The sequence below is a fragment of the Typopeltis vanoorti genome, chromosome 7 (genome assembly GCF_054136105.1).
Source record: "Typopeltis vanoorti isolate ZY-2024b chromosome 7, IOZ_Tvanoo_1.0, whole genome shotgun sequence".
Classification (NCBI taxonomy): Eukaryota; Metazoa; Arthropoda; class Arachnida; order Uropygi; family Thelyphonidae; genus Typopeltis; species Typopeltis vanoorti.
The window spans coordinates 96720823-96737607 of NC_143555.1; the positions used below are offsets into that span (position 1 = coordinate 96720823).

Sequence of the window (16785 nt, forward strand, 5' to 3'; positions counted from 1 at the left end):
GAACAGATCGATGGATGGACCACGCATGAACAAATTGACTCATGGATGAGATTAAAAGCCTGATCCACGAAAAGAAGAGAGAGCCATGTGCAAATACCACAGAACTTTTCTCCCAGAACCATGACAAACACTCAATAGGGCTACAAAGGAAGTTTGATATGCACTTAAAAACTACAGAAATCAATAGTGGGAGACAAAACTTCAGTCCTTAAACACAGAGGACCAGAAGCTTTAGAAAATCACCAAAATCTCTATGCACAGACAGTAAACTTTTCCCACCAATCCATGATGAATGTGGTCTGGTTTACTGTGATGCAGACAAAGTTGAAGCCTTTGCCAACAGCCAGAGAAGCAGTATAGTCCAAACTACTCATGCAAATCAAGACTTCTTCAGTAAAGTATACACCTAGGTATGTTGTATGCTAAAACACAAAGAACACATAAACCCCATCCAACTGACATCACCTGCTATGGTACATGATATCATCACCAAAACTTAACAGGAAAGCACAGGCTCAGATGGAATTTCTAACAAACTCATCAAATGTTTTCCATATAAATTGCTATTATTAATACAATATTAAGAGCTCACTAACGTCACGATGAGAAATAGATGTAATCTTAATCCCAAAACAAGCACATCTTCTCCAAAACTATTTCCCAATCAGCCAGCAGAAAGTCAAAAGAATTAAATCTCATCCCTGATAAACAATTTGGACTGTGAGAGAACCACTCCACAGAACAACAAGTTCTCAGTTGTGGGAAACATCAGCATAGGGTTTAAATGGAAGCAGCACATAGGGGCGATCTTTCTGGACACTGCCAAAGCATTCAACAAAGTATGGTACCTCAGTGATTGCAAACTTCAAGTGAGGATATAGGGAATTAGATCTTCTGAACAAAACATTACTGCAGGTGTCCCTCAGGGTTCCCTACTATTAACTCAGCTATTTGTTATCTATGAGGCTGACATCTGACATCCCATGCACAGTTGCCACCACAATGTTCCTATATGCATATAATAATGATCCACTTCTTGCAACCTAAATTGGCAACTGACAAACTGTAAAATGCCATCTCAGTACTAGAACAATGGTTCAAAAAATGGAGAACTGATGTTGATACAGATAAGAGCACTGCAGTGCTATTCACAAGAAGATGAATGTTCCTCGAGGGTCACATCATGTTTGGCACCCCTATTCCATGGCAACCAGTAGCCAAATACTTAGGGGTACAACTAGATAAAGGGGAGGGGGCTTCACAACTACTCATATCAACCATGTCTGCTCAAAAGTAAATAGAGCTTTGGAACAGCTATACCCATTACTGAATTGGGTAGCTGGCTAAGCATAGAACTCAAACTGCTGCTATAGAAGATGCTGATCACGCCGGTCCTGAAGTATGGTTGGTCCACATGGAGTCACACAGTGGATTTAAACATTAGCAAAGTACAGGCAATTCAAAACAAATGTTAATGAATAGCGTTTAATGCACCATAATTCGTAAGAAACATATAGCTTCACCGAGACTGATATCCTTGAGATCAAAACTTTTCTATGTGAAAAAATGATGCAAAATTCTTTACAAATACTGCTATCCACCCTAACCCACTAATGTACCAAGCAGGGTTACACTCACTACAGTGAGTGTAACCCTGCAAACACAAACATTCCAAAACCATACTGAACAGGTCATTTTTTTAAAAAACCTACTGCCAGAAGCTAAAATGGGCAAGCCAAAGGTTGTCAATAATATTCCAAGTCTATTACAGTCTACTGCCTGTAGATGAACATCCCTCCCCATATTGCACATGGGAAGGGATGATCGAATATTACACAACATATTAAACTCAGAAACACAAATTGAGCATTTAGAGTTCCAGTTCCAAAAGTATTGATACTTATTTTATAAAACCAAATACCAGAAATGAAAGAAAAGTTATTGCTGCTGAAATAACTATGGCATTTCATGGCATAAAGCATCATCATTCTTTGTCACCCATGTTCCGTATTTGATTTTCCAAAATCTGGCAACATTATGGCACAGTAGAGATCTTTAATGTTACACATGTTAATTAATGACTTCTAGATGTCATCAAGGATCATTCCTTGATTTCTATTTAGTGTGCCTTTTGAGTGAATGATCCCAGAGGAGTCTTGAACAACCTGTCAAAGTAATTCTCTTCTAAGTAGGCATGGATGATGTTTGCCAATTTACAGTGTGATGTTCTTTGAGGATGTGCACTATAAGTATTTTTTTTCTTCCCTTTTGTTTTCAACGTTGCCTATAAGTTCTCTGTTGCAGATTTTGAAACTCTGCCTAGTCTGACCTATGTATATCTTTCCACAAGAGCATGGAATCTTGTATACACCCGGATGTTTATAAAATGGAACTTTTGTCTTTAAGGGAGCATACAAAGCTTCACAAGGTGTTGACTGGTTTCAAGGTCATTCTGATGTTAACTGCCTTCAATATTTTGGCTATTTTTTTTTGATGGACTGCCAGCATACGGAATGGATACCATAAAAAACTTATACAAGTTAAAAACCTGGTAATTAATTTCTGGGTTATTTATTTTACAAGCAATTCTACTCGTAATGAATAATACCCATGCACTTGTTAGAAAATGGAGTGACAAAGTAAAACATTTCCTACTGAAGAAAATACATGTATTATAGCGAAGTCAAATATTCCAACATGATTTAGCAAAATATGTAACATACTACACACACACACACACACACACACACACACACACACACACACACACACACACACACACACACACACACACACACACGTATAAACATGCAGACTTTGCTGGTTCATGAATATGTAAGAAAGAGTTTATAAGGTAGAAAACTGGAATAAGATGGTAACAATTATTTTAAATAACAATATATATATATATGCACCTCAGACTTCACTTCAGGAGGCAAAAGTGAAGGCTGTTTCAAATTGCTTGATTCTCGAAAAACCATATCCCTCACTGCGCAGAGTGCCCTTTGCCTAAGAGAATCAGATCCTAACTGTTGCAATTGTGTGAAGAGTTCCATTAGAAATTCAGGATGTGATTCATTTTGTGTTACTAGTTTAGCTACCTCAGCATATATAGATTCTTGCACTGAATCACATGGCAGATTGCTACTCCTTTCAACTGGTTCACTGCAATTAGTGCAAACATACATAAAATTAGAATTTAAGGAGAAATGATAAAGAAGAGAACATGCAACTATAAACAATAAATAATTTTGAAATGCTTTCTTTAAAATGGAATTTGATATCATTCAACATCATTATACTTAATTTATACCCATTTCTGGTTAATCAATTTTAAACCTTGTGCACCATGATAAATGATTGTTAATATCAAACTATGCTCCTAAAGTATCTTCGGACCCCCTTGGAGGTGTCAGGAATAATAATAATAATCTTGAAATGACTCTTGACAGATCTCTGACTTTCGAAAATCGCCTGACAAAGACTGCTGGCAAATAAAAACTCGATGCCAGTACACTATACACAACAACTTTGGCATGCATCCTGCAGCAGAATACTTTTTTTTTTTTTTTTTTTTTTAAAGTCAGCAGCTCATTTCAGCCAAGCCATAAAATTTATCTCTGGAACAATGAGAAACTTACCGGCTTCCATATGTAGTAATATTGCTCCTCCTTCTCCATTACAGAGAAAAGGACTTTAGGCAACCTGTAGAATTAAATTATTGAGAACAGATTTCAAAATTGAGATGTGAGTGGAAATGATATTCTAACAATAAATGATTACAGAAGTCACTTATGTAAATGTATTATTTATTTCTGTAGAATTTGCAGCCATGTTTCATAGCCATTTTCAATACACTATAGTAAGAAGAGATAAACATAAATCAAGCAATTAAATTGAAAGTGCATGATATTATATGCACTATCAACTGCAGGAGTTAACTCCATCTACATTCGATAAAGGAATAAATTAAAATTAAAAAAATAAAATAATTACAATTTTTATGAAACACATTAAGGTTAGGATTATGAATGTGTGCTTTGCAGCATTCTTTATACAATCATTCCAGAAGAAAATAACTTTTGTGTAGAACTTTAGTATTATTCCACTGAATTCTATGCTTTGAAGATGGGGTGTGGCTTGCTAAATCAGTTTTATCGAGATCTTTAAGTGAAATACAGGGTTATCCAAAAGTTGCACACATCATAAAATCAACTTGAATTTTTCAATATTAGAAACAAATTTTATAGAATTAAATTGCTATAAACAAAGTTTATAACCATATCTTTATAAACGCAAAAATAAATAACATTACTAAAGCAAATGTTCTATATAGCCACCTTGTTCTTGAAAGGAGGGATGTGATCTCTTTTATCAAATTGAAGGCAACTCTTCGAAGCAAAAATTTACTGACTACTCTGATTGCTTCAGTGGTGTTTGTCTTCCAATTCATCAACTGTGTGAGGATTACTTTTATACATTAGGTAACCCTATAAGAAGAAATGTGGAGGTGACAAATCTGGAAACCTTGGGGACCAAAGTCCTTTAGAAATCAGTCTATCACCAAAAAACTGTTGTAAAAATTGCACTATAATTTCATTTGATGTACAGCAGGTGGCACTATCCTGTTGAAAACAGCAATTACATTCTTCCATCTTGAGGATAGCCATGAACTGAGTGATAATGTCTTGATGCAGTGCACTGTTCAATGTTGTCTCAAAAAATTGGATCCAACAATGAGATGGCATGATACTGCACGCCCCACTCTTATTTTCAGAGAATGCATGGGCATTTCATGGAAAACACGAGGATTTTCCAATGACCATATTCTGTTCTTTTGGCTATTGACATATCCACATACGTGGAACCATGCTTTGTCACTGAAGAAAACATTGTCCAGCTTGTGAACTCCATTTTCTTCAACAAATGATCAAAACCACCTACAGTACAAAACATTTTTTCCTTATCCAGTGGTTTAATTTTAATTCTTGAACTGAGTGAACATGGTATGGTTGAAGCTTTAATTGTTCGGTGGCACTCAAAGTATTGCCATATGACATACCTGTCTGTGCAGAGAGCTTTCAAAAGACTCTGAAGGTGAATGTTGCAACATGTTATTTACTGAAGTCACTTTAGCCTCAGTCAAAATGGAAGACCATCCATGCTGGTGTTTATCTGCAACTGATCCAGTTTCCTGAAGGCATTTGATTAATCTCATAATTGTTGAATTTTGAGGAACAACAGGAGTTGGGATACTTCTGATGAAACTCCTCCACAACATTCATGTAAGAACAACAGGCAAAATAGCAACGCATTGATCCTAGGAAAGCACCATTTTGCTTTCCTCATAAACAAAACTATGCAATGGATGCCTAATACTGACAGGTGGCAGACAGATTACACAATAATGGCCAACAGTCCTAGGGTGCCATCTATAGGCAAAACAAATAATTAGAATTGAAACACTTTGATGCATGCAACTTTTGGATCACCATGTATATTCTTGATGTTATTCAAGATGATTTTGTGAGGGACTCTGAGGTTGCTAAGATTTCATTCATCAGATTGCACTTTTATTTTCTATTTTATTATTAGTTATTGTTGTTAATCTCTTACTGTGCCTAATTTATAAATTAAATTTTATCATAGGTATGTTATGTATAGGAAAAAACAGTATATATAGGGTTCGGTACTATTCGCGGTTTCAGGTATCTGAGGGATGTCTTGGAATCCCCCCCCCCTGGATAAGGCAGAATGTGTGTGTGTGTGTGGGGCTACTGTATACAAATACAGCTCTAAACCATTTCAATTACAATTAATTAAATTCCCAAACAGAATATGGGAAGAAGGAAACATCCCACAAGATGGAAGACAGCAATAGTCATAAACATATTCAAAAAAGGAAACAGAAAGGATTGTGGAAACTACAGAGAAATATCCCTATTAAATATGTGCTATAAAATATATCTAGATATAGGATGTGGGAAGTTTATTTTGCACTTGGTTAGATTATAATAAGCTTAGTTTAATCCTTTATCCAAGTGTAGGCAAACAAAGTTTGCACCTGAAAATATCTTCAGGACTGAGGCAAGGTGGTACATCTGTTGGCAACTCGTAGCAAAGGTGGACCAAGCTCTCATCACTCCTTGTCTTAGTATCTCCCATAATGCAAAGCACATCTCCTTGTGGACATGTATAATGCTATGCATTAAGGGAAGGGCCACTACCCAGACTGGATTAGACCTTTATTGAGGTCTTGTCAGTGGGAGGCAGACCCAGAAGTGGTGATACTAAGGCAGAGCAATGGAGAGGTCATATTTACCTATACGTGTTGCCTACACTTGGATAAAGGATTAAACTAAACTTATTATTATAGTCTAACCAAGTGCAAAATAAACTTCCAACATCTTTCTCTAAATCCAGAGTAATTTAATAAAAAGGTGGTACACCTTTTGGCAGCTCGTATAGATAAATATGACCTCTCCATTGCTTCTGCCTTAGTATTACCACTTCTGGGTCTGCCTCTAACTGATGAGACCTCAATAAAGTTCAAAACTGGTCTGGGTGGTGGCCCTTCCCCTAATGCATAGCATTATACATGTCTGCAAAGAGATGTGCTTTGCATTATGGGAGATACTAAGACAAGGAGTGATGAGAGCTTGGTCCACCTTTGCTACGAGTTGCCAACAGATGTACCACCTTGCCTCAGTCCTGAAGATATTTTCAGGTGCAAACTTTGTTTGCCTACACTTGGATGATTAAACTAAACTTATTATATCTGGATATAATTAAAAGTAAATTAACACCATGGACTGAGGAAATTATTGAAGAAGAACAATGCAGCTGTAAAAACTCGATGTTACGAAAATTAATAAAATCTCTAGTACATCGATTTTTATAGGAACACGCTTAAAAACCTTGTATATAATGTATTTATGTTTTGTATGTTTAAACTTTGTATAAAGATCAAAATGAGCCCAAAGGGAATTAACTCACTCATTGTTTAAGAGCAGAAGTAAGATGTTTGAAACCAAGGGTAGTCTGTAAGTTGGCAGTTCCTTTTGAAATGTATTTATGAGTCCTGTAGCAGGTGACCTTCAAGGTCAGTATTAAAAAGGGACGGCCTCCATCAGTCGGAAAGTCCCATAGGCCACGTAGCTGGATTAAGGACATCAAAGGGGAAGAATAGGATTTGTCGGCGAAAGTTCGAGAACCGCCAGTCACGTGCTGTTGTACGGGGTTCTCGTAACTACACGCAAGACATGTACGGGGACATTTCGGGTCCAATAAACTTAACCCAAAGTGCAGGAGTATTGAGAATATAAGGCTTGGAATTTTGTTGAGAAGGGCTTCCTGTTTCATCTTGCGTGATCTGTCCACAAGAGGTCGAGAAGGAGAGGTGTCGATTAGTTCCAGAGGGGAGAGATGGGAGTCTGTCCATGAAGGGAGTTTCCAGTCTGAAGCCAAGGATAAACCAGAGGTTAAAGTCTAAGGGGGGAATCTTGCCGTATTGGTTCAAGCCTTGCTGCTCTGTTTGAGTACGTGCATGCCCACCGACCTACGCAGTTCCTCGTCGGTCAGTTCAAGACGCCGGAAGAAAACTATCCAGTATCCCGATGGCTGACGCAATCCCTCGATAGTGCCCTGTGACTCTCATCAAGGAAAAGAAGAAAACACGGAACGGAGAAGAAACCCCAGAAAAGAAAAGAAAAAGAAACAAGGAGAGAAGGCATATGCAAGACAGTCAGAGACCCATGTGAGTCTGTATGTTAATTATTTTATGTTTGTGATTTAAGAGAATTCCCCTCAAGGAACTGCTGAACTATTTAATATAGAAAAATAGTGGTTTAAGGTACATGAAACGCTCGTAGATTTGAGTAAAAATTATTATAGAGTTTAACGTGAGAGTAGTTAATTTCCCTAAGAAAGATTGGACTAATTAAGATTTCCTTTGAATAATGTCTGTTAATTAATTGCTCATTATCATATCAGGAACAGAGCTGTTTTAATCAAAGGGAATGAAATATGCCAATGTGATTATCAGTCAATTAACTAAGTCTTTAAGATGAGAATCTAAGAGTCATAATGTGTGTGTGGTGCATGGTTGATGACTGATTACGATTGTTAATGTGCACCTAGAAATTTCTTGTTCTGTGTGAATGATATTTAGTATTTGTGATGTAGAATGCATTATCTGAGATTTTAATTAGAGAAAAAAATAAGAGAATTCACTAAGTAATGTGTGTTAATTTAATTGCTTATTATCACATCATAGAGCTGTTCTATCAAAGGGAATGAAATATGGCAATGTGATTATCACTCAATTAACTAAGTCTTTAAGATGAGAATCTAAAAGTCATATAATGTGTGTGTGTGGTGCATGGTTGATGACTAATTACGACTGTTAATGCGCACCTAGAAATTTATTGTTCTGTGTGAATAATATTTAGAATGTATTATCTCAGATTTAATTAGAGAAAAAAATAAGAGAGTTCACTAAGTATTACATCTGAGTAATTATTCAAGATTAATGAATTTCTTGTATGAATGAAGATTTGAATTCATGTATTGTATGGTAACTATTAGATATCAGTAATTAAATTTTGTTTATATATTAATACATAATGGTTTGGTCTCATTTTCTTGTCTTTTGCAATGCACTGATTCAAAAAAATAAACTCGGATCTGTAAAGTGGGAGCCCAAAGGTTATTAGAGTCCTTTTTGAGATAAATAGAGAGTTATAGGGCCAGGACTGCAAAGCAAATTGATAACTTGGGGATGATAAAGAGATTTTGTTGTGAAAGATTTAATAACCTACTGGAAGTACTATATTTCTTGCACCATATCGAGGCATGGATGGCGCAGTCATAAATCTAAATAAATACTTCCATTGCTCTCGGGTAGAGGGAGTATAGAATACAGAAGGTAGGAATCTAGAGTATAAAAAGGGGAACGAAAAAAATTAAGTGATGATATATTACACTGTCGCAGCATCACCTGGATATATATATATACAGGGTGTTCGGGATATATTTGACATATTTATAATTAATTATATTTTTCCGTAAGTTACATGTATTAACACACACTTCTCTTCATTTAAAAGTTTGGACCCTTCTTCATTCATATACAAGATGTCAGAAAGGATGGATAGCTGGAACCCACCTGAATCATGGAAGAGAATAACTTGTATCATGATGATTCGTGCCCGCCATCAAAATAAGGATATTACGACTGCTGCCCAATGCTCCCTGAATACAGTAAAAACAATCAGGCATGAACTAGAGACTTGCAATGGTGACTACGAGGATGTAGCAAGAAGAAAGATCCCTAGCAGACGATCTGATTGCGTTCGTACAGCAGAATTCCTCGCAAATCTGCAGGAACAGGTGTTGAAGAACCCTGGCATTGGAATTCGGGCTTTGTTCGTGGAGTTGCTAACTGTAGTCAAGCCCTGGATAACAAGGGTAGCCAATGGTAGGCCGTATGTATGGCAGCAGGATTCGGCCCCTTGCCACACCTCTGGGAAAAGTCAAAAATGGTTGTCTGAAAATTTCTACGACTTCACCAGTCCAAATGTTTGGCCTCCAAACTCCCCAGACCTTAACCCCATGGATTATTTTGTATGGGGCGCAGTTGAAAAAGACACCAATCGCACTTCCAGTAATACAAAAGCCCAGTTAATGGATAAAATTAAAACAGTTTTTGCGGCCCTTCCCAGGGAGACTGTAGCATCAGCTTGTTCGAGGTTCCGAAGCAGAATTGAAGCTGTGATCGATGCTAATGGTGGTTATTTTGAGTAAATCTTGTTGATAGTATTGTAATTAACTCTGCCTGTAATGTTTTTTTGTCAATTCATTAAATTTAATAGATACAAAGAAGATTTTCTTTTTCCTTACGAAACTGTCAAATTTATCCCGAACACCCTGTATATATATATATATATATATATATATATATATATATATAAGTAAAGCATCCCAGGATATATAAGAAAAGAAACAGCCCCCCCCATTTTACACAGCTTTACGAAAGGAAGATCCTGCACAGATCCCACTTTTACACTCAAACAAGTTATAGAAAAAAGAATAGAATTTAACCTACCAATATATATGGCCTTCCTGGATTATGAGAAAGCATACAATAAAATTAACAGATTAAAATGAATAAAAGCTCCACCTCAAACCACCCAAGTAATAGCAAATATAATGGAAAAAAGCTATATTAAAATTAATAATGAAATAAGTGAAAAAAATTAAAACCAACAGAAGTCTAATTCAAGGAAGGGGATTATCACCAATATTCTTCAATATATATATATAGGGAAAAAATTTCAAGAGAGTGGAAGAAAAACAAAAATCACAGGAATTAAAATAGGAAATAAATAATTAACCAGCCTTTTGTATGCTGATGATCAAGTTATTTTTGCTGAAAATGAAGACCAATTACAAAAAAATGTACACATATTGAACAAAACAATACAACAGTATGACATGAAAATCTCAATAAATAAAATGAAATCAATAGCATTTCAGGGTAAAGAAATTAAAAGATGCAAACTAGTCATCCACAATAAAGTAATAGAACAAGTGAACAAATTTAAATTGCATATAAAAAGCAAAAATTCCTAGCAGTCATTGGAACTTTGAACAGACACTTCAGTAAACAGATCTAGAACAACCCAAATAAAACTATATAAAACAATAGCTAAACCAATTCTGAAATATGGCAGTGAAACATGGATGTGGGGAGAACGAGATAAAAGACAAGTGGAAGCTGCAGAAATGAAGTTCCTAAGACTGCTCGCAGGATATAAAAGAATAGACAAGATAAAAAAAATTACAAAATAAAACAATTATCCATAATTAACATAACAGAAGACATCACAAACTATAGAAAGAACTGGAAAAAAACATGTAGAAAGAATGAATGAGGACAGATGGCCAAATATTGCTTGAAAATATAAGCCAAGGGACGCCGATCAAGAGGAAGACCCAGGAGGAGATGGGCAGAAGACTTTCTTAAACCCTTGAAAACATTACAGGCAAACAATTGCCTAATACGGGAAGCCAAGAAGAAGATTAATAATAAATGGAATAATAAGAGGAAAAATATCCAGTTTGATGATGATGATGATGATGATGCAAAACTAGGGAGAACAATAATTAATAATGTTTATACAGAGATTCTGCAAGCTCATCGAAGCAGACTGGCAGTGTAGGCAAAGGTAATTAGCTGAAGTTATCAAATGTCGAGTCATGCATTTTGAGATGAAAAGATTACATATCTTCTTTAGTCGGAGGAATGCTAACTATACATCCAGGTGATACTTTCAATATCCAGTGAAATACCATACTCCAAGCTTATCAGAGTCATGAAACGCTACTGCCAGATTTTGTCTCCAGCATAGGGGGAGTCTCTAGTTTCTATCCCCCCCCCCCACCCCTACACACACAGTACAAGTGATGCTGGGCATATCTTACCATGGTGACATGCCTTGCCAAGAATGCTCATCAGTCCATAATTAACTAACAAGCATTAATGCAATCAACAGCTTGAAGAACTGCCATAAACTCAAGGGTACGGTAGGTCTTCAAGCCAGCTTCTTGAGAGTACATGGTACCAAATCTGATGGTAATGCATTAAGAGGCTTCCTGACCAGCTGGCGATTAACCTGCTACTGCATGTGGGGAGAGGGTAATAGAAACGAATGAGAAATAGAAACATCCTGTGCATTGCTATAGTGCACAGGAAGTTTGTTGAGGCCATGCTTGTACCCAAGTCTGAGCACTCCTGTGAGAGTTATGGATATATTAAGCCTCCAACATAAGACCAACTATGAAAGAAACATAATAGTGACACTGTATGTTAAAAAAAAACTTCACAAAACCAACAAAAAAAAAATCAAAAATGCAACAAAAATTGTAAAAAGAGGGCAAACATACCTTAAAAAGAGGCTAAAAAAGCAGCAAAATTACTGAAAAAAAAAAAAAAAACTTTCAATTAAGTATAGTTTCTGGGAAAATTCCCATGTTACTCCTCTTAAACACTATTAATATAATTACGGCTATTATAGCCTGTTTTTGTTTAGGAGTGTCCCTTATTTTAATACATGGCTAACATTACTCAAAAAAGGGGTTTATGTATATTTTTAGGACATTATGGGTGAGTATAGAAGGCAATATGGCAGAATAAAAGAGGTGGAAAACATTTTGTACATATCTTGTTTTTGGTTCTATGATGCCTTCCAATTCCAAGATCTTGCTGAAGGTTGTTTATAAACGGGGGGGGGTTTGCATTTTGACACGGGAAATAAGATTGGAAACCCGGGTTACTATTAATAATATATATATATATATAAATATATATTATTTTGTTTAGGGCCACATTTTTTGTGGGGGGATGAAGGAGAAGAATATCCTTATGTGAAAACTGGGACAGGGGTTAACGGGGTGTGAACCGTTTCGGACGTCGTCGGTCCAGTTTCCACATAAGGTTATTCTTCCCCTTCGTTCCCCCCCCCTCAAAAAATGTGACCCTAAACAAAATAATATATATTATTAATAGTAACCCTGGTTTCCAATCTTATTTCCCGTGTCAAAACGCGCCCCCATGCCCCCCCTCCCGTTTATAAACACCCTTCAGCAAGATCTTGGAATTGGAAGGCATCATAGAACCAAAAACAAGATATGTACAAAATTTTTTCCACCTCTTTTATTCTGCCATATTGCCTTCTATACTCACCCATAATGTCCTAAAAATATATATAAACCCCTTTTTTGAGTAATGTTAGCCATGTATTAAAATAAGGGACACTCCTAAACAAAAACAGGCTATAATAGCCGTAATTATATTAAAAACTTTCAAGTCTATTTCACAAACATCTATGGGACCCAATGCAAACAATGATATGTAACAGCACTCATGCATCAAAAAATCCAATCTCTTATTACTTAGCGAATTACAAATAGCAACCTCTACAACTATGGTAGTTCACCCAATCAACTGTCCCAACCATATGAATGATGCTTTCCGTAAGAAGGATGGAATATGTATTTTTTTTGTCAGGTATAACATTCTGTGTTTAAGGTTACTAAACCTTGAACCCTTTCTATATCATCTACTCTGGATCAAGATTTCCTTGCCTCACTTCGTTGCCTTTATTTGCTGCTCTCCTAATTCAGAGAAACATGCCAACCTCTTTTTTTTTTATTACTATTTTACTTCTGAAAGTTGATTTCATGCAGTCTAATTGCCCAAACAACGAAGTCATATTTTTTTGGGGGAGCATCAATATTCTTAATTCAAACTGGCTGTTCTTAACTGACCCCAAGTTGGTAGGAAAGCCTAATTATTTCCTATGAATAACTGACTTCTAACACGAACTATTCATCTAACTGCTAAAATAGCAGATAATCATCATCATCATTCTCCTAATACCCTAGTCCTTTTTCTTACTCCTCTCCTACTAAATTTTATTTATGTGACTCCCAGTCTCGAGGGGATAGTTGTAAACATACAGCACATCATTACTGTGGGTGGGCACTTTTTTTTTTTTTAATTTAATTATTATTTTTACATAATCTGGAAACCTTGCTCTAGAGATTTTAAGGAATTTTAAATGGAATCTTAAAATTCCAAATATGGAATTTTAAGCTACTTCAAGCCTCATTATTTTTTTCCTCCGTTTTTCTTCAATACAGTCATCCCTCGACTTACGTCCAGGTTCCGTGCCATCAGGCAGGACGTAAGTCGGTCAGACATAAGTCGCTACATTAAATCAACAGAGTTATAGGGGTTAGGGACTTAAGTGTAATAAGTATACTGTCAATATAATTCAAGAGAATAATCACCCAAATTTTCCTTCACAATCAAATCTTCATTACTTTCCTTATGTGAAGGAACAGGTGGCTGCAGCTGTTCTGGTGTAACCCTTGTTTTGTTTTTTTTATGAAAATGTCCAATGTGCTTTGCTTATTCCTCTTCTTTTCATCATAAATTTGTTCATAGCAAGCAAACGCATCATGTACTTTCATTTCTACTAATAAGTAACATTTAACAATGGGGTCCATGTCTTCAGCCATTTTGAGAACATTTCTGCAAGACCCTTCACTGTGAATTGTTTAACTACCTCTTCTTGTTTCCCTTTTCCCTCTTTCTTTTCTCGTTCTTCCTCCTCCGCAACACGTTCGACCAATTCTTCTTTTTTTACTAAATAATTTAAGGAAATTACAATGTCAACTAGGATATACATTAAAATAAATTTTAATATACTTCAATATTTCAGCAACGTCACGTTGCTATTTTCAAGAAACTTAAGAACAAGACACGTGCACGCAGGCACAACAAACAGTAAGTGAGGAAGAAGCAGGCTATTATTTCTCCTAAAGTCCTGATGGTGCCCCCTAGTGGGCAATGTTGGTATTCTTGGGCAATTGGGCTGAAGGGCTTCTGATGTAGGTTTCCCAAATTTGAGGCAGTCTCATGCAGCCAAATTTGTTGAGGTTTGGATTAGGGCTAAATATCAACATTGCCCACTAAGGGGGACACCATCAGGACTTTAGGAGAAATAATAGCTTCCTGCTTCTTCCTCACTCACTGTTTGTTGTGCCTGCGTGCACGTGTCTTGTTCTTAAGTTTCTTGAAAATGGCAAAGTGACGTTGCCGAAATATTGAAGTATATTAAAATTTATTTTAATGTATATCCTAGTTGACGTTGTAATTTCCTTAAATTATTTAGTAAAAAATGCATAACCAACGTCTAAGCCTTTCCACGAGAACAACCAATTCTTCGTTGGTCAACTCTTTAAGGGCACTTCCTATAAGTTGAACTATGTCATCATCATTCACTTCGAGATTCAGACTGTCTGCTAGGCCCACTATTTCTTCACTCAATTACAAAAGTCTTCATTTTTTTTCAAAACTTTCAAAATCTTGCACAAACCTTTTTAATGTCTTTTTCCATATGCCACTCATACACTGAGAGATCACTTCGTCCAAAGCCACAGCAATATTTTTAATAGCATGATAATATTGAATGCTTTCCAGAATTGCATGAGAGTCAGGTCATTTCCTTCAGTGGGAGAAATGGCTTGTGAAAAAGTTCTCCATAGATAATAAGCCTTAAACACTGAAAGAACTTCCTGATCCACAGGGTAGTGGATTCCACTGAATCCACTGATCCAATAAAGTAGTGTTTGGAGGGAGAAGCTTGACTTTGAACTTGGTGAAGATCACAGATATAAGACAGATGACCTGAAGTATTAACTAGAATTAATAAAATTTTAAATTCTACATTTTCTTTAACGCAATAGCTATCCATTTCACTTGCACTAACAGTTGATTAAGGCATCTGCAAACAATTTTTGAGCCTTCCACGACTTCTTATTCTTCTTCGATAATGAACCGGAAGAGTATGCTTCCTAATGTTTTTGAAGCTTCTTGGATTCTCACTGTGCCATATCAAATGGTTTCAGTTTATACCCAGCCACATTACCCCTAACAGAATAGTAATACAGTCTTTAAGAGCTATGAAACCAGACATAGATTTTAGCTTTTTTGTCGATGATCGTCCACTCAGGCATTTTTTTTTCTGACACAAGGAGGTCTCATCCATATTAAATATTTGCTGTAACAAATAATTTTGCAGATTCGCCATACATTTTCACATTATGCAGTGTAAAACACTGCTTGAATCTCATGAGCCAACTGGAAGAAGCATTGAATTTGTAGTTGTAATTGGGTCCTGCTTTCACCTTCAACATGTTGAAGAGATTTAGTGCCTTAGCAGTTATGGCCATAATGCTAAGGGGTATGCACTTTTGATTCAGGTCCTCTATCCATGACACAAGTAGCTTTTCCATATCACTGTTAGGATCTTCTCGTTGCATCATCACTATTGTTGATTTTTACAAAATGGTCGTCACTGCAGAATGAGACCATCCAAAGTCAAGTGCGAAGATCAGTTGCTGACCTCTTTTTCTGTGATTCTTCACTAGGTTTTTTGACTGGGTGTGTAGGGGTCATGTTGTACAAAATATCATGAAATATTTAACAATAAATACACAAATAATCTATTTCTCAAACATAAAATCAACAGAGGAACTGTTGAAGACGCGTGCAAAATGCTGATAGAGGTTGCCGCTGAATGCGTTGTTGCCACTGTGCATGATGCACTGTTGCTAAATAGAAACCTTTTCACTTTACGCTTGCTTGCATCTTGTTTGAAAGTATACAGAAGTCGAAAATGTTATTTATCCACTTATGGGATACAGACGTATCTTCGAACAGACATAACTCGAATGGACTTAAGTCGAGGGATGACTGTAACATGAATGATGCTTTCAGAATTATGTTAAATGTCATGGAGAGACTCAACATTCCTTCTTTTTAAGGACAGAACTTTAAAGTGATTATTCTACAAACCGGCTGCTAGACTGTATACTGGACTGAAACTAATAGCAATACCACAGAAAGTTTTACACTTGATTATAAAGTGAATTAAACTTGCCAGGAAATTATATTCTTGTTTAATCCTTTATCCAAGTGAAGCAAACAAAATTCGCTTACATGAAGTATCTTCACAACTAGGCTACTTGTATATAGAAGATGATGACTTCATGTTAATTGCCATAGAATTCCATAATGCAAAGCACACTTCCTTTCAGATATACATAATGCTATGTATTATGAGAGGGCCACTACCCAAACTGGTTTTGACCTTTACTGAGGTCTCACCATTGATGACCTCTGGTTGACTGCAAATCCAATACACACTTTTAGTA

The 16785-nt window shown here is 36.2% G+C and overlaps 1 protein-coding gene across 5 annotated transcripts in view; it reads right to left on the minus strand.

Moving 5' to 3' along the window:
- LOC150104886 (uncharacterized) overlaps positions 1 to 16785 on the minus strand; it is a 695785-nt gene that overhangs the window by 120379 nt on the left and 558621 nt on the right. For all 5 annotated transcript variants that reach the window (XM_090395398.1, XM_090395401.1, XM_090395397.1 and 2 more), the window contains exon 25: positions 2916 to 3165. In XM_090395398.1, the coding sequence (XP_090251524.1) occupies positions 2916 to 3165 (250 nt within the window). The remainder of the gene's footprint in view (positions 1 to 2915; positions 3166 to 16785) is intronic.